This window comes from Camellia sinensis, chromosome 13 (assembly GCF_055761805.1).
Source record: "Camellia sinensis isolate YWXY chromosome 13, ASM5576180v1, whole genome shotgun sequence".
Lineage (NCBI taxonomy): Eukaryota > Viridiplantae > Streptophyta > Magnoliopsida > Ericales > Theaceae > Camellia > Camellia sinensis.
Window position 1 is genome coordinate 150638812 of NC_138973.1, and position 19256 is coordinate 150658067.

Below are 19256 nucleotides of genomic sequence, written 5' to 3' on the forward strand. Positions count from 1 at the left end.
ACTCCATCTTATGAGCTTTGTCTTTGAATTTTAGCATTTTGATATGTTGGGGGTTATTGGGTAATTTTGAGAAAGTTTGGGCCTTTGTGTAATTTTTCAAAAGTTGGGGTTTTAAATATATAAACCTATATGCATGTTAGGCATAGAGAAATGAGATTAATGTTGGGGCATTGATGGAAATGGAACCTTAGGGTTGTTTTGTGAATTATGGTAATTTGCCCTAATTGGTTTAATTAATTAATGCATATTTTTAATTGAAGAAAACGAGAAATTGAATTGAGAATGTTGAAATTGGGAATGTATGGGACTAAAGAGTGTAGTCGAATCTTTTATTGCTCATCTAGTTGAAATATTGATATATTACCCATTTGTGCATTTATTTCCTGCTTAGAAATAATTGCTTTGGGCTACCGGTGGAGGGTAGTGTTGATTATTGTAGACAATGCATGATGATTAGGCAAACTAAAACTAATCAATTGGGTGTGTCATAGAGTATGACGGTTGATAGAATACATTAACTTTATGTGTTGGTTGATTGTGCATATGGCCAATGTGTTTATATGCATTATGTGTAGACAGTTGATAGAATACATTAACTTTATGTATTGATTGATTGCGTATGTGATTCTGTGTTTATATGCATTACTTGTGTATGGGAGGAGATGGGGGATATACTCCACGGTTTAGGGAAAGATGGGGGATGCACCTCTAAACCGGTTAATGGTTAAGGGAAGATGGGGGATGGACCTGGGGATGCAGCTCATATGCTCTCCCATTGTAGTGATGATACAGCTCATATGCTTATCTGTTAAAGTGTTGATACAGCTCATATGCTTGTCTATTGGAATGTTGATACAGCTCATATGCTTATCTGTTGTAGTATTGATATAGCTCATATGCTTATCTGTTGTAGTATTGATATAGCTCATATGTTTATCTGTTGGAGTATTGATATAGCTCATATGCTTATCTGTTGTAGTAGTGATATAGCTCATATGCTTATCTATTGAAAAGTTGGTTTGAATTGATATAACACTAAAATGTATATCATCATCGTTTGTGAAGTATGGAAGTAGTTTATGTGTTATTGATACAACACCAAAATGTGTATCCACCTTGAATTTCGAAAAGTGTTCTAGTGATGAACTATAATCTCATCAAATGTTTTGGCCAGAGTACTGAGCCTTGTTTTCAAACTCAAAGTTGAATTAGAAATAGAAAGTGAATTGTAACATAGACTTGGCTGTCATGGAATTGTAATAAGATGTAAATGGAAGTGTAAGTATTGACCATCTATCAGTTGCTAATCTTTTAGGCATTGTTCATAGTCGGTTTAGTATATTTCTACTGGGTTGTGGCTCACCCTATATGGGAACATCATTTTTCAGGTACAGGTAGCATGCCACCTCTGAGGACATAGCTTGGGAGGCTAGAGGCAGACATAGTTTTGTTGCCTTATTCTTCCTTGATTGTATTACATATAGATTCAAGTCAAGGACTTATTGGGTAATCAAGTTAGCACTCTCTTTTTGTAACCAAGTGTTAACTTGGAAAGCTGTAAGCCCGTAAGGCATTTGCTTTTGTTGTAAACATGTAATACTTTTGTAATGAAATACTCTGATGAATAGATGAATGTGGATCTTTTGTGTATCAATGCATGTCTCTATATGGATGGGTTTAATGTTATTATTTTGAGGGCGTTACAGTTATAACTCTGAACAACCTCATATTATGTAACACACAACTTGTTTAGTAAAAGCACAATCAACAATTTAAATAATTAGTCCATGTTATTCATTCTCAAGCATAAAAAGTAAGAAACGGTTATTATATCACATGAACAAATATCTACAAGCTCCTAAAATAAACGCAATTTACCTTTTTGTACTTCTCATAAGATATTCTGCAGTATTGAGGGTCCTTTTCCCTTTCATGCCACAAGTAATCTATAGGATGGGCAAAAACTACAGCAGTTGCCTTTTTCTGGAGAGATTCCTCATGTTTTGCATTAAAAAGCAAGACCCAACACAATTCAACCATGAATTTACAAAAAAAAAATTGGGTTAAATTACAAATATACCCCTGAGGTTTATCAAAAGTACAAATTTTCTCATAATGTGACAAATTTCAAATATCCCCTGTTAACGTTTGTCTCTTAATAGAATTAATAGATGATGTAAATTAAATAATTACCCTCCAATACCTAAATAAATTTACTCTAATACCTACATCTCCTTTCTCCATTATGCAAACCCCTGTCCACCCTCATCCACTCTCCTTCGCTACCTCCATCCCTTTGCATGCTCAATCGACACCCTTTTGTAGCCATGGACAAGAACGCTAAAACAATTTCCCTCTATATTAGCTTCTCTCTCAACTTGTCCTCAATCCCCCTTTGTTCCTTTTCATTTTCTCTCACTTTATCGTACCACTATCCACAATTGTCTTAACACATACTATTTTCTCATAAGATGAAGTTGTTGGAACCTAAGTAGCACAAACACAGATATGCCAACATTCCAATTTTCTAAAAATGTAGAACACAACATGCTTGAAAAAAGTTAAAATTTTATATTTTTTACAAATTTATTATGAAGCACAATGAGGCGCAGCCTTGCGCTTTGAACTGGTCGAGGTGAGGCACAATATGCAAGGCACGGGGTTTTTTTTTCGAGGCATGAGGTGCGACCTTCATGGGCATTACCTATTTTTTTTAATCCAACTGTTGATTAAGTGCTTTTTATTTCTTGTTTGAACTGCAAACTAGAAGTTTAGTTGTTTTGAACTTTATGTGGATGATCTTAAAACTTTAGGATTTTGGTGGATGTGAATGTGATACTTAATATCTTTTATTGGATATAATATTTTTAGTTTTTAGAAGATTGAATGTTATGTTTATCAATCATTTGAAATGGTGAAGCTTGCTTTGTTATTTTCGGATATATATATTTGTTATGTTGAAAAGTTTGCCTGTTTTATAATTTTGCTTTTCTTCTACTATTGCACCTCGTTTTGTTGAGACGCACGCCACACCTCGCATCGCGCCTCACGATTAGGCTATAGGAGATCTTATCGCCTCGGTGCGCATAGAGCCTTTTAAAACACCTGCCGTATATACAAATAATTTATTCAAAGATAATTAAAAAAAATATAACATGACTCTAATTACAATAAAAAAAAAAATACATTTCATAGTTTGAATATCAAGGTATCATTCACATGAGAATTACATAATAACGAATGTAGAACACTATTATATAAAGGGGTTCATCACATAGGACTTGAATAAGCAATACAATAAATGTCGCCAAAAGTGTTTGCATTGTGTTGGTTAAATGTCTGATATTATAAATTTAATTTTTAATTAAAACAAGATAAAGTGTCAGACACACTTTTAGGATTATCCAAAGCATCTCGGTGTTGGCCAAAACACACTTTTTGGTCATAGTTAACACCAACTTGAGTCATCGAATTCCAATTTGGTCGTAACCAAAGTCACTACAATAAGTCATAGCTAAAACCACCTTTACACATAATCAAACATAATAGTGAGACCTAACCAATTTTTATTTAATAATTTGTTAGCCTCACTAAGAAAATGGCCTATAACTAAAAACCACGACTCGTAACCAATACCAATTTAGATCATAATTAGCATATGGTATACACCATGTGTATTGTATCATAACCCTAATTAAAGCAAGTTGAGATTTTTGAGGGGCCAACTCTTTACAAGATATAAAACCAAGAGCAAATATGGCATATTTTACAAGAATTTTAAAATGTTTGAAGGGGCTTGGAAGATACTAGCCAAAAGTTCGATACATTGTCTCACAAGAATGTAGCCGTACTGGTGTTTTCAATTTGCAATCATTAATAGAGTTGTATGTGAATTTATATGAGAGTATATAATAATGAAAATAAAATGAAAAAGTCATTTGTTTTCCTTAGGGGGTGTGGTTAAGGGAGGTAAAGAGGGAGAAATGAAGAGAATAGGAAAGACAGAGAGAGAAATGAGCAAAGTGTTTAGGTATGTTGAAAAATAAAATACCTAACATCATCTACTTTTGTTACTTGTCCTAAAGGTTCACTAACAAATAATTGTCATGTGATTTGAAACCTCGAGGGTTAGTATTTATTTTCTAGAACCTCAAGGGGTGTATTTATAACTTTCCAAACATTTTCTAAATGAAAATAAATAAATAAACATAAATCAACACCACCATAGAAGTTTGAAAGCTTTAATTGGAAAATGAAATAAACAGTAGCAGGAAATCAAATGTCAAACTTACCCTTTAGAATTTGTTCCCATCTTTGAACACCTGAGATTGCATACATCATGGATGAGGGGGAAAGAAAAAACGTAAATAAGTGAAATACGACATTTATAAAGATCAACGAGGTAAAATTAGGCTATTTGTGCCATCAAACAAATGTTGATGACTTAGAGCATGAGAAATCCAATTACAATATACGGTGTTAACATTAATACAAATAGGGTTGCAAACTGTCACGACCCAAACCCACCCCTATAGGTTTAGCATTGTAACCGGCCAGTAATTCGTGAATTACCGAAGGCCTCTTAACAGATAAGCAAACAATAAGGGGCTACGGAAGCAATTATACAAAATAGACAAAGTCCAATGAGCTGTGATAACATACATGGGACAGAAGATTTCAAAACTTATATATACATAAACATGTCAGTCGAAGGACATTAATATTTACATACATTTACAAAAGTGTACTTCCCAATGAGCTGTGATAACATACATGGGACAGAAGATTTCAAACCTTATATATACATAAACATGTCAGTCGAAGGACATTAATATTTACATACATTTACAAAAGTGTATTTCCCAAGACCCGACTTTACGAAACAGATAGAGACTAGCATAAGTACAAAAACAGCCATGTAACTAGACTTCGATCGGAACCTACTCGGGAGGCACAATGGTTGGCTGACAAAACAGAAATGAAGGCCGTCAACTCTGGCCCTGGTCACGCGCCGGCTCACCTACATACATAATATAAACTGTGAGTGAAAGCTCAATGAACAATAACAGAGTAAAAGGGTTTCAATGAATGAGTCCGTACAGATTCAGAAATCATAGTTTAGCTTCGTATCAAATTCATAATTTGTCCAGATCATATACAGAAATCATGAGGTATGCTTAAGTTTATGTGATACATCCATTAGCATTAACAGAGCAGATGCAGAATAGATACAGACACGTGAGGGTTACGAATAACCAGTTCCATAAAGGAACCTCCGGATCCGGGTAACAGAGAGTAAACACGCTAAGCCCCATAACGGAGCCTCCGGTATGGGTAATAGAGTGCAGACAGATTAAGTTCCATGATGGAACCTCTGATACCGGGTAACAGCCAATAGATATCACATGATGCTAAGGATGTCACGAATATATATCAGAAATTGGACAATCATTCATTGTACCGAACATATCATTTTAGAAAACAGATCTTAATTCATCACACAGAAAATAAGTAAAGTTGAACATAGATTTACTATGTTATTGCTCACAGTTGGCCTTGAGACAGATAGACAGAGCAGATTGGTCAAACGGTACACGGCACGTGACCTACATAACATATAACAGACACACACTTGAAACGTACGTTCTAATTGTACATAACTTACTTCGTTGGCTCTTAGTGTGTTTCTAACCTTTGATCCCCATTATGGAGTCTTAAACATGGCCTAGGAATGCCTAGGATGGAATGAGGATGCAAGAATGCATTGGAAAACATTTCTTGACACTTGCTGAAAATAAGGTCCACGCTCGTGCGGACATGCAGACAATGAGGCTCCGCTTTTACGTGACTTTACCCGCTCGAGCGGACTGGAAACTCTTGGAAAAGTGTTAGATGCATGATTTTCACGCTTGACGAACGCTTGACCTTCGTTCGGGCGTGAGACTTAGAACCTCGCTCGAGCGTGAATTCCTTCGCTCGAGTGGATTGTAAAATACGCAAACTTTTGGGTATATGCGTTTCACGCACGAGCGTAAATCTCGACGCTCGAGCTGAGTGCATGTACTCAGGACACACGCTCGAGCGTAAAGTTCCACGCTAGAGCGTGGATCAAATTTCTGGAATTTCCAGATTTGATCACCAAGCTCAAATTCAACCTCAAATGCATCAAACTCAATTTTTTGGGCCTCAAACTTTGGAAAACACTTAGTAACTCATAAATCAACATGTTTAAAGCATTATTTCAAGAAATCATGGCCCAAAAGCATGCCAATTGTGCAAAAATTCCAACCCAAACTTTATGAATATGCCATTAATACAACATGCAAGAACTTCCTTGAATTCAAACCCTCCAAAACATAATCAAACTTGGTAATTTAATGGAAAACATGATGAATGACCAAAATGTAAGTGAGGTTAACACATGCATGAAAGAAACCTTTGAAATCATGCTCAATTTGTGAGAAAATGTACATACATACATGGTATGGTCCATTTCTCCCAAACTCTATTGCAATTCCTACTTAAACTCACTTAATTCACCAATAATCTTGTAGAATCTAAGTTAAGTACTCGATTAAGAGTCTAGTCCCTTACCTAGAGGCTTCAATCTACAAAATTAAGGTTGAGGCTCCACAAATCTTCTTCAATTAACACTAATTATTAGCATCTCCTTGAATTTGAGCTCAATCTCCAAATCTTGAACCAATTCCTCTACTCTCACCCTCTCTCACGTTTTTGGAGCTTAGGGGACTCAATGATGCATGTAGATGGAAGAAAGGAGTGAGTGGAAGTGTAATGAGACCACTAAGGCTTTAAACCAAAAGTGTGCCTAATAGGGTTAATTAGTGGGCATTAATTTAATCTAATTTAATCGCTCCAAATCGAATTTCAATTAAACTTACCATAAAAATTTTTAAATCCTAATTAGCACATAAATCAAGTCAATTTCTGATTCGGACGCCGATAAGGCTTTCAATTCGCAAATCGAAACTAAAACATGAACAAATCTTTCTACACCGAACAGATAGAGACACAAAAATAATGCAATACGCATGCAAATTAATCCCAAATCCCTCCTAAATTACTGTTAGGCATAATTAAGTACGGATTAACATTATTCAGAGGTCGGGGTTGTTACAGTCTTTCCCCCCTTAAAAGAGTTTGGTCCTCCAAACTCGAATTACCTTCATTCTGGAACAACATTGGGTCCATTGGGAACAGATCCGGATATCTCTTCATCATGTCTTCTTTTGTTTCCCAAGTTGAATTGGTTCCTCCGTGGTTTTGCCAATCAACTTTTACCAACGGTATTTATTTATTTCTCAATCTTTTGATCCTGTGATTCACAATCAGGACAGGTCTTTCCCCATAAGTGTAGTCACATGTGTTGGTTCAATGACATGGAGTGGATCTCTCAAATACTCTCGAAGCATCGATACATGAAATACATTGTGCATAGGCTCCATTACCGGTGGTAAAGCTACCCGATACGATACTGGATTGATCTTTTCAAGGATTTCATAAGGTCCAACGTACCTTAGCGCCAACTTGCCCTTAACACCAAACCGAGTTTGACCCTTCATCGGGGTCACCTTTCTGAACACATGGTCCCCAACTTCATATTCCCTATCTTTTCTCCGGACATCAGCATAGCTCTTCTGCCAACTCTGTGCAGTTTTCAGACGTTGCTGGATCAGTTTCACTTTCTCGGTGGTCTCTTGCACAAGTTCCGGTCCCAACAAAGGTCTATCACCTACTTCAGCCCAACATATCGGAGAACGACATTTTCTTCCATACAGAGCTTCGTAAGAAGCCATTTCGAGGCTTGAGTGGTAACTGTTGTTGTACAAAAATTCAGCTAATGGAAAATAGGTCTCCCAATTCCCCTAGAAGTCTAACACACACATTCTGAGCATATCCTCTAGAGTTTGGTTAGTTCGTTCAGTTTGTCCATCTGTCTGTGGGTGATAGGCACTACTCAACCTCAGTTCAGTCCCCAAAGCTTGTTGCAAGCTCTGCCAAAATCTCGACACAAACTTTGAGTCCTTGTCAGACACAATAGATACTGGCACTCCATGCAATCTCACAATTTCAGTCATATACATATTGGCCAATTTGTCAGCATTGTAAACAGATTTAACAGGTAGGAAATTAGTAGACTTAGTTAAATGGTCAACTATAACCCAAATAGAGTCCATACCTCGGGAAGAACGAGGCAATCCCACAATGAAGTCCATGGTAATGTGTTCCCATTTCCATTCCGGTATTGGGAGTGGTTGTAGCAAACTAGCGGGTCGTTGATGTTCAACTTTAACCTGTTGGCATTGTAGACACCTAGCCACAAAATCTGCAATACTCTTTTTCATTCCAGGCCATCAAAAATTTTGTTTCAAATTATGATACATTTTCATGTTCCCCAGATGCATACCAAACTTACTACTGTGAGCTTCGGTCATCACACGTTTTCTCAAATCACAACAATCGGGTACACAAAGGCGGTTTTGAAATCTCAGCACGTCATTCTCAAACACAAATCCCGTCCTCGGCTTTGAATCAATTTCCTCTATGGTCTTTTTCAAGTATTCATCTTCGCATTGTTTTTGTTTGGTCTCGTCAAGAATTGTAGGTTGAGCGGAAATAGCAGTTAAAATCCCACCTTGTTCTCGCGCGTCATTCTCAATCTCCTTTTGTTCCAGGTCATCTAGCAGTTCTTTTTTATTGGACAGCAAGCATGACAAATTTGAACTGGATTTTTGGCTCAAGGCATCCGCTACAGTATTAGCTTTCCTTGGGCGATATAGGATCTGTAAATCGTAATCTTTGATTAACTCTAACCATCGCCTTTGTCTCATGTTCAATTCCTTTTGAGTGAAGAAATATTTCAAGCTTTTATGATCGGTATACACTTCACAAGTTACCCCATACAAGTAGTGACGCCAGATTTTCAAGGCAAACACCACTGCTACTAATTCAAGATCGTGTGTCGTGTAATTCTTTTCATGACGTTGGAGTTGTCGAGAAGCATATGAAATCACTTTTCCATTTTGCATTAATACACACCCCAAACCTTCGTAGGAAGTATCACTGTAAACTTGAAACCCATCAGTACCATCGGGCAAACTTAAAATTGGTGCAGTCACTAACCTGGTTTTCAACTCTTGAAAGGCTGCCTCTCTTTGTTCATTCCAATCAAATGACACATTTTTCTGAGTTAACTGGGTCAATGGCATGGCAAGCTTGGAAAAGTCTTTCACAAATCTTCGGTAGTAACCTGCAAGTCCCAGAAAACTTCTAACTTCTGTCACATTTGTCGGTTTAGGCCAATCCACAATAGCTTCAATTTTCTGAGGGTCAATAGAAACACTATCTTTGTTGATTACATGACCCAAGAATGCCACACTGTCAAGCCAGAATTCACATTTGGACAATTTAGCGTATAATTTATTTTCTCTCAAAGTCTGCAGGGCAATTCTCAAATGATTCTTATGTTCTTCCCTACTTTTGGAGTAAATCAGGATATCATCAATAAATACAACAATAAATTCATCCAGAAATGATTTAAACACTCTGTTCATAAGATCCATGAAGGCAGCAGGTGCATTGGTCACCCCAAACGACATTACTAAAGATTCATAATGTCCATATCTAGTTTTGAATGCAGTTTTCTCTATGTCTACAGCCCTAACCTTTAACTGGTGATACCCATATCTGAGGTCAATTTTGGAAAATACTCGGGCTCCCTGAAGTTGGTCAAACAAGTCATCTATTTGGGGCAGAGGGTATTTGTTCTTGATAGTTACTTTATTCAGTTCTCGATAGACTATACACAATCTCAAAGATCCATCCTTTTTTTTGACAAACAGGACTGGAGCACCCCAAGGCGAAGTGCTCGGACGGATAAATTTCTTGTTCAGCAGTTCCTGAAGTTGAGTTTTCAACTCTTTCAGTTCCGATGTAGACATTCTATAGGGAGTCTTGGAAATAGGTTGTGTTCCCAGAAACACCTCAATAGTGAATTCAATTTCTCTATCAACTAAGTCCCCAGGAAAGACATTCGGAAACACATCGGGAAATTCACAAGCAACAGGAATAGTTTCTACATTAGTACTGTCAGATGGTGCAGTCAGTATACAACACAAGTAACCCCTACATCCCTTCCTAAGTAGTTTTATGGCTTTTAGGGCTGAAATCAGATATGGGGGAGGAACTAACCTATTCCCAGTAAAAATAAATTCAGGCATACCCGGTGGTCTAAACACAACGGATTTACTTGCACAGTTAATGGTAGCACAGTATTTAGTCAACTAGTCCATTCCCAAAATACAATCAAAATGATCAATGTCCAAGGGCAATAAGTCGACATATAACATTATATCCCCAATCATAATATCACATGCTGGATAAACATGAGCACACACCATAGAACCCCTAGACGGCGTAGATATAGATAACACGTATGCCATAAGTTCTAATGGTCTAGTCAATTTTTGAGAGAAAGCATGCGATACAAAGGAATGCGTAGAACCAGAATCTGTCAGTACACATGCATTTTGAGAACATACAGAGAGTGTACCTGACACCACAGTATAGGTGTTTTGTACGTCATGAAGCACTAAGGCGAACACTCGACCTTGTCTCAGAGGTTCTTTCCCAGTATTGGCTTTTGCATTTACTTTGGCCGTAGAGGCGGATCCAGCTGAACTTGCAGCAGGACGGCTAGTATTCTCAGACCTGAGTGGGCAATCTTTCACTACATGACCTGCCTGGCCACATCGGAAACAAGCACCGGACACTCGGTAGCACACACCCCTATGCTTTCTACCACAATCAGAACAGACCGGGATAGACCCACTACTCTGACTCGAGCTGCTTGTAGACCTCGTGTTTTGCCTCTTACTGACAAAAGACCGGCCTCTTTTAAAACCAAACCCAGACCTTTTTCCTCTCCAATCAGTTGTTGTAGCTGTTGTGGCTTTACTTTGTTTCATAGTGGCTAGGGTGGCTTCCGCCATTAAGGATCTGTCTAAAACTTCCACATAAGTAAGCAATCTTAATACGCCTACTCGATCAAACACCTCTAAATCCAGTCACCTTCTAATTTTTGTGCTTTCTTGTAATCAGTATCCACCATATGTGGAGCAAACCATGCCAGTTCGGTGAATTTGGCTTCGTACTCTGCTACAAACATTCTTCCCTGTTTAAGTTCTTGAAACTCAGACACTTTCCGATCCCTGAAACATTGGGGAAAATATTTATCATAGAAGATGGTATTAAACTGTGCCCACGTCATATTCCCATTGCCACTTCGAACCAGTAACCACCACCTTCGGGCTTCATCCTTCAGAGTATAGGTGGCTAGGAGGACTTTCTGAATTTCAGAACAAGAAAACACTTCATATAGCTTCTCCATTTCAAGTAACCATGTCTCTGCTTTCAATGGTTCGATTCCACCATAGAACGTCGGCGGTTTCATTTTCATGAATTTCTGTGTCAAGTTGATGATGTCATTATTATTTGCTTCGGCCTGTGCCGGCGGAGGTAGAGGGGGCAAAGGTTGTTGTCTTTGTTGTTGTGACAAAGTTTCAGTCAATGTTGCAAGCATTTGTTCCATTCGGCCCATGCGAGCCTCTGAAGATTCATTTACATCACTTCCCCTTGCATTCTCCATGTTACTATAGAGACATCAAATGATAATAAACATAGGCATAATCTTATTCGTTTCCTTCAATTCATTTGCTCCAATTTACATTCAGTTTTCACATTCATTTGGATTACCACACATTCACACATGCAGATGAAATGCCCCTAACTCTTACTAGGACATCCTAAGCTCATATGGACTTGTGTGTGCGGTAGAACACGTGCTCTGATACCACTCTGTCACGACCCAAACCCGCTCCTGTAGGTTTAGCATCGTAACCGGCCAGTAATCCGTGGATTACCGAAGGCCTCTTAACAGATAAGCACACAATAAGGGGCTGCGGAAGCGATTATACAAAATAGACAAGGTCCAATGAGCTGTGATAACATACATGGGACAAAAGATTTCAAAACTTATATATACATAAACATGTCAGTCGAAAGACATTAATATTTACAAACATTTACAAAAGTGTACTTCCCAAGACCCGACTTTACGAAACAGACAGAGACTAGCATAAGTACAAAAACAGCCATATAACTAGACTTCGAACGGAACCTCCTCGGGAGGCACAACGGTTGGCTGACAAAACAGAAATGAAGGCCGTCAACTCTGGCCCTGGTCACGCGCCGGCTCACCTACATATATAATATAAACTGTGAGCGAAAGCTCAGTGAACAATAACAGAGTAAAGGGGTTTCAATGAATGAGTCCGTACAGATTCAGAAATCATAGTTCAGTTTCGTATCAAATTCATAATTTGTCCAGATCATATATAGAAATCATGAGGTATGCTTAAGTTTATGTGATACATCCATTAGCATTAACAGAGCAGATACAGAACAGATACAGACACGTGAGGGTTATGAATAACCAGTTCCATAAAGGAACCTCCAGATCCGGGTAACAGAGAGTAAACACGCTGAGCCCCATGACGGAGCCTCTGGTACGGGTAACAGAGTGCAGACAGATTAAGTTCCATGATGGAACCTCTGATACCGGGTAACAGCCAACAGATATCACATGATGCTAAGGATGTCAAGAATATATATCAGAAATTGGACAATTATTCATTCTACAGAACATATCATTTTAGAAAACAGATCTTAATTCATCACATAGAAAATAAGTAAAGTTGAACATAGATTTACTATATTATTACTCACAGTTGGCCTTGAGACAGATAGACAGAGCAGATTGGTCAAACGGTACACGGCACGTGACCTACATAACACATAACAGACACACACTTGAAACGTACGTTCTAATTGTACATAACTTACTTCGTTGGCTCTTAGTGTGTTTCTAACCTTTGATCCCCATTATAGAGTCTTAAACATGGCCTAGGAATGCCTAGGATGGAATGAGGATGCAAGAATGCATTGGAAAACATTTCTTGACACTTGCTGAAAATAAGGTCCACGCTCGAGTGGACATGCAGACAATGAGGCTCCGCTCGAGTGTGACTTTCCCCGCACGAGCGGACTGTAAACTCTTGGAAAAGTGCTGGAAGCATGATTTTCACGCTTGACGGATGCTCGACCTCCGCTCGAGCGTGAGACTCAGAACCTCGCTCGAGCGTGAATTCCCTCGCTCGAGCGAACTGTAAAATATGCAAACTTCTGGGTATATGCATTTCATGCTCGAGTGTAAATCTCGACGCTCAAGCTGAGTGTATGTACTCAGGGCACACGCTCGAGCGTAAAGTTCCACGCTCGAGCGTGGATCAAATTTTTGGAATTTCCAGATTTGATCACCAAGCTCAAATTCAACCTCAAATGCATCAAACTCAATTTTTTGGGCCTCAAACTTTGGAAAACACTTAATAACTCATAAATCAACATGTTTAAAGCATTATTTCAAGAAATCATGGCCCAAAAGCATGCCAATTGTGCAAAAATTCCAACACAAACTTTATGAATATGCCATTAATACAACATACAAGAACTTCCTTGAATTCAAACCCTCCAAAACATAATCAAACTTGGTAATTTAATGGAAAACATGATGAATGACCAAAATGTAAGTGAGGTTAACACATGCATGAAAGAAACCTTTGAAATCATGCTCAATTTGTGAGAAAATGTACATGCATGCATGGTATGGTCCATTTCTCCCCAACTCTAATGCAATTCCTACTTAAATTCACTTAATTCACCAATAATCTTGTAGAATCTAAGTTAATTACTAGATTAAGAGTCTAGTCCCTTACCTAGAGGCTTCAATCTACAAAATTAAGGTTCAGGCTCCACAAATCTTCTTCAATTAACAACAATTCTCAGCATCTCCTTGAATTTGAGCTCAATCTTCAAATCTTGAACCAATTCCTCTACTCTCACCCTCTCTTACGTTTTTGGAGCTTAGGGGACTCAAAGATGCATGTAGATGGAAAAAAAGAGTGAGTGGAAATGTAATGAGACCACTAAGGCTTTAAACCAAGAGTGTGCCTAATAGGGTTAATTAGTGGGCATTAATTTAATCTAATTTAATCGCTCCAAATGGAATTTCAATTAAACTTACCATAAAATTTTATAAATCCTAATTAGCACATAAATCAAGTCAATTTCTGATTCGGACGCCGATAAGTCTTTCAATTCGCAAATTGAAACTAAAACATGAACAGATCTTCCTACACCGAACAGATAGAGACACAAAAATAATGCAATACACATGCAAATTAATCCCAAATCCCTCCTAAATTACTGTTAGGTATAATTAAGTACAGATTAACATTATTTAGAGGTCGGGGTTGTTACACAAACAAATCGAGTTGAGCCGGGCTTTGCTGAGCTCAAACTTGGCTCGTTTACTTATTGAGCTCATTTATTGAGCTCGAGCTCAGCTCGTTAATATTAATGAAATTCGAGCTCAGATCGATAATTTTTTTAATATTATTTAATATATATAAATAATGTATTTATACTATTATTTATACATATTTATATATTATTATATAATTTAAATAAAGATAAACGAGCCGAGCTTGATGAGCCGATGAAACTCGAGCTCGGCTCGATAATTTTTTTAATATTATTTAAATAAAAAATATTATTTATATTATTTAATATATAAATTATGTATTTATACTATTATTTATACATATTTATATATTATTTAATATATAAATAATATATATTTTTATATAATTTAAATAAAGATAAACGAGCCGAACTTATGCGAGCTTAAGCTAGACTTGTTTACTAAACGAGCCGAGCCGAGCCGAGTTTGTTTATAAACAGCTCGGTTCATTTGCAGCCCTATAAGTCGATATGGACATGATTTTGTCAATAGTGCTACTCCCACGAACATGATTTTGCAGCCCTATTTGCAACCCTATGAGTAGATATGAAAAAAATACTACTTTAATAATATTTATATATATAAATATATATGATGATTTATTATTTGTATTATTGTTTTTGGTGGGAAAGAGCAGAGGCGTGTCCCTTCCAATAATGGGATAATACAACAATAGCATACTTTAGTGGCACTATACTAATGGCATCTTTTTAGAAAATATCATAAAAATAATATTTAGTGGCACGTTTTTGAAAAATGTCACAAAACGACAAACATAAAAGGATCTAGTGACATTTCAACAAACAAGTGCCACAACACTACAACAAAAACATTATTTCAATGTATTTTTTTATGTATAAAAATGCTATTACAAATACATCTAATGGCATTTTTTTTAATGTGCATTTTATTTAAGGTTCTAAGTAGAAAAAATTTTTGTTGCAATTTTTAAAATTAAAATAAAATTGAGTAACATTTTATTTAGGAGACATTACAAACACATCCCCTGAGATTTACTCAAATTACAAATTACCCTCTTTGGTTTTAGAAATTACATTATGTCCCCTAAGGTTTTTAATTTCATAACAAATAGGTTCTTTTATTAATAAATCATCAAGTTAATTAATAGTTTTTAATAATGTTAAAATTTTATTTCAATTAATAATTCAGATAATTTTATTATTGTATAGGGGAACAGTTAAAAATTTTACTTTTTCAATTAATTCTATTAAATAAAAAATTCTGATAGGGAGGTATTTGTAATTTTTTAAATCACAAGAAACAATTTATATTTTAAACAAATCTCAAAAAATATATTTATAATTTACCCTTTGATTTATTTAAGGTTGCCAGCACAAATAAAATTTAATGGCATTCTAGAATTAAAATATATATATATATATAAAAGGTCATTGAACGTTGCCATTGGAATCCCAACATTAGAGTTCCACTTGTGAACTAACTCACAAAAAGAATGGGAAAAATCCTAGGGTTTGCAAGTGCTTATGTTCGGAGAAAATCCTAAGGTTTGGGTTTGAATGAAACCCGTTTGGTGTAATTGTTAAAATAAATTATAGATTATAATTTAACAGATTATAAATTATAACTTTAATTAGAAGTTGTTAATCTATTTGGTGTAATTGTTGAATTATAAATTTATGTTACTGAATAGTGTTTGCTAAATAAGCTGTGAAATGATTTTTTTCAATTAACTTTTATTTTTTGTTATTCACTACTTATCTAAATTTCTCATTAAAAAAAAAAAAAATCTATAGTCCAGTTGGGTTTTTTTTTTTTTTCTATTTTAAAAAAAATAAAAAAATCTAAGAGTATAATGTCCACAACAAAAGCCGATAATTAGAAGTAAGGGGTGGGTAGTTTCTCAGAATCAACTTTTTTGAGTTAAAATAAGTTGTTAGAATCAGAAGCTGTTTGAAATAAGTTTAACCAAATAGTCCAAAATAACTTTTCAAAATCTAGAAGCTATAAGTTGACTCAAAAAAGCCCAAACAAACACCCCCATTGACTTCTTTCTACTCTCTCCACTCTCATTGATCTGACTCACCTTTGCTCTCTCTCTCTCTCTCTCTCTCTTTCTGTCTCTCTCTGTACACATACATATATTCATAAACCATTGACTCTTTATTCCATTGAAGGAAGTAGAATCACAAAAACAAATTTTAGGGATTGAACTCCATAAAAGCTCTAATTTGTTCAAATTATTGTTCTTCTATAGTTTGAGCTTTTAAGGGTGCAAGGTAGGCCCTTCACATTCTTTGAGACAGTAAAAATTGATATACGTTGTATATGTTCCATACTTTTTGATTATTTGTTGTCCTTATCATAGTAGTAATTTTCACATTCACTCATCATCTTCCTTCTTACTTTAATTTGTGTCTTTGTATTTTGTATAGACCATTTGTTTTGTCAATAGTTATACTTACTACTTGTTTCATCAAAATACAATTTTGATTGTTTTTTTCCCCCTAAATTTGCAGGGCATACTTGTGAATGTTCCATTGGAGAATTAGCTCGGTCCATGGTGGTAATGTCCTAATATTTTAACAAGTCATCTAGAGTATGATGTTGAATAATGATAGTGTTAAATGCTCCGTTACCTATAGTACTACAACTTAACATGCCTACCATCTAGAAACTAATTTGATTGTCATATATAATACTACTAATACTAATGCCCTACCATTTTGATGACCAGTAGCAACACTACAATCTTACTTGGAGCATCTGTCACCTTCTAATTCTGTGCAGTTTCAATCTATTCTTGATGAAATGAATAGTTGTGTTCTTTAATCAAGAGAAAAGCATAAAACCAAGCAAACTTAAAATATTTATTACTTATTTTATATATATGTGTGTGTTATAGCGATCCTAGTTGTCCCTTTACTGTTCTGTTGTATTCCGGACTCGGTTCCGTGAAGTTGGTGGTGGTATGCCTTGTTGTCATCCTTTAATTCCACTTGATTGAGTTTTAGGATGTATTGGGCAGAGTTGTTACAGGTTGGTTAGGCTTTGGTTTCAATTCTTTCTTGCCTAGTTTTTAGGAGGTCCGCTCGAGCGGGTCTTCTTGCGCTCGAGCGGAGATTGCACGCTCCTAGTATTTTGGTGCTTTGCAGAACTTCTACAGGCATGTTTTTCATGCTCGAGCGGATTTCTTTACGCTCGAGCGGTGGCGCTCGAGCGGGTAGTACTTTTTGGTGTAAGTTCTGGGAGGGGAAATCCACGCTCGAGTGGATGTACTTTATTCTTGTGTCTTGGAGCTCGAGCGGGCATTCTCGCGCTCGAGCGTACCTAGTTTTTTGTTCTTGACGCTCGAGCGTTGTGTTCTCCGCTCGAGCGGGAATGTCGTATATCAGTTGGCTGCTGGGCATTTTAAAATCACTTTTTACATTCTCTCTCTCTCTCTCTCCTACTTTCTAAAAAGACATTTTGAGAGTTCCTCTCTCTAGAAACTCCCTTCTCTCTAGGGTTTGATCTAGTTAGAGTGTTTTCTTTTCCTTCGCCCTTTGTAAAAGTTGGGTTGATCGTCGAGGGCTACACATTGATCCGAGAATATTGAGTTTTGGGGCACGTTGAGTTTCTTCACCTTCTTTCCTTGAGCTCCAAATTTGAGGTAGGGATTCCTACTCACTCTTATGGTCTTTGACCTAGATTTTTGGTTGTTTTGATAAAGTGTTGAAGTTGGGTAAATTTTGGGACTTAGGGTTTCAAAATGTTAAAAGAGGATTTGTTATTTTGAGTCTAAAATGTGTATTGTGGGTTCAAAATAATGATATCGTTGTTGATTGTTGATATTTAGACCATTGGGTCAATATTTGGAAATCGGGTGGAAAACCCTAATTTTGGGAAAATTGTGACTTTATGGAATTGAGTTGGAAATAATGAAATTGGTTCATTATATGGTTGAATAGTGGAGTTAGATTTATTAATCGCTCACTTTTGAAAACAGTGATATTTTATCTGTTGGAGCTTTTATTATCTATTTAGAAATAATCGCTTGGGCTACCGGTGGAGGGTAGTTTTAATTGTTGTAGACCATGCATGATGATTAGGCAAACTAAAACTAATCAATTGGATATGTCATAGAGTATGACGGTTGATGGAATACATTAACGTTATGTATTGATTGATTGTGTATAGGACCTTTGTGTATATACGTTGTGTGTGTGGGAGGAGATAGGGGATGTACTCCACGGTTTAGGGGAAGATAGGGGATGGACCTCTAAACCGGATGTTGTTTGGGAGGAGATAGGGGATGGACTCCACTGATACAGCTCATATGCTTGTCAGATATTGTGTTGATATAGCTCACACGCTTATCTTTGGAAGTGTTGATACAACTCATATGCTTATCTTTGGAAGTGTTGATATGGCTAAAATGCATATCTGTTGAAATGTGGATACAGCTTGTATGCTTATCTGTTGAGATGTTGATACAACTAGTATGTTTATCTATTGTAAAAATGGGAAATGTTTAATATGAGTCACTGTCTCATATAAGTGGTTGGCCAGGTTCTGAGCCGTTGATGTAAATTATGAAATTTATAAGAAATGGAAATTGAAATGAAACATGAACATAGTGGTCATGAAATGGGAATGGGTTATGAATTGGTTTATGGAAATTGAACATTTATCAATTGCTAATGTCTTAGTCATTGCTCATACTGTGTTTAGCATATCTCTACTGAGCGTTGGCTCACCCTTTATGGGACATTATTTTCAGGTACAGGTAGTATGCCACCTCCAAGGACATAGCTTGGAAGATGATGAGAGTTGAAGACTCTTTTGTTATTTTGTT

At 36.5% G+C, this 19256-nt stretch overlaps 1 protein-coding gene and 1 pseudogene across 2 annotated transcripts in view; both read right to left on the reverse strand.

The window, feature by feature from the left end:
• Window positions 1-11012, reverse strand: part of LOC114296915 (uncharacterized) — a 32889-nt pseudogene extending 21877 nt beyond the window's left edge. Inside the window, exons 1-2 of the transcript XR_014347943.1 lie at window positions 10574-11012; window positions 9862-10183 (exon numbers count right to left, since the gene is read on the reverse strand). The product of XR_014347943.1 is annotated as an uncharacterized LOC114296915 (transcript). The remainder of the gene's footprint in view (window positions 1-9861; window positions 10184-10573) is intronic.
• A 65-nt stretch (window positions 11013-11077) lies between these two features.
• LOC145805782 (uncharacterized) lies at window positions 11078-11473 on the reverse strand. The gene has a single exon (XM_082900992.1). The coding sequence runs from the start codon at window positions 11471-11473 to the stop codon at window positions 11078-11080; it is 396 nt and encodes a 131-aa protein (XP_082757118.1).
• Between the last annotated feature and the right edge of the window lie 7783 nt (window positions 11474-19256).

Coding starts and splice junctions, on each gene's coding strand:
- LOC145805782 (XM_082900992.1), bottom strand. CDS start 11,473: ATGAAACCGCCGACGTTCTATGGTGGAATCGAACCATTGAAAGCAGAG.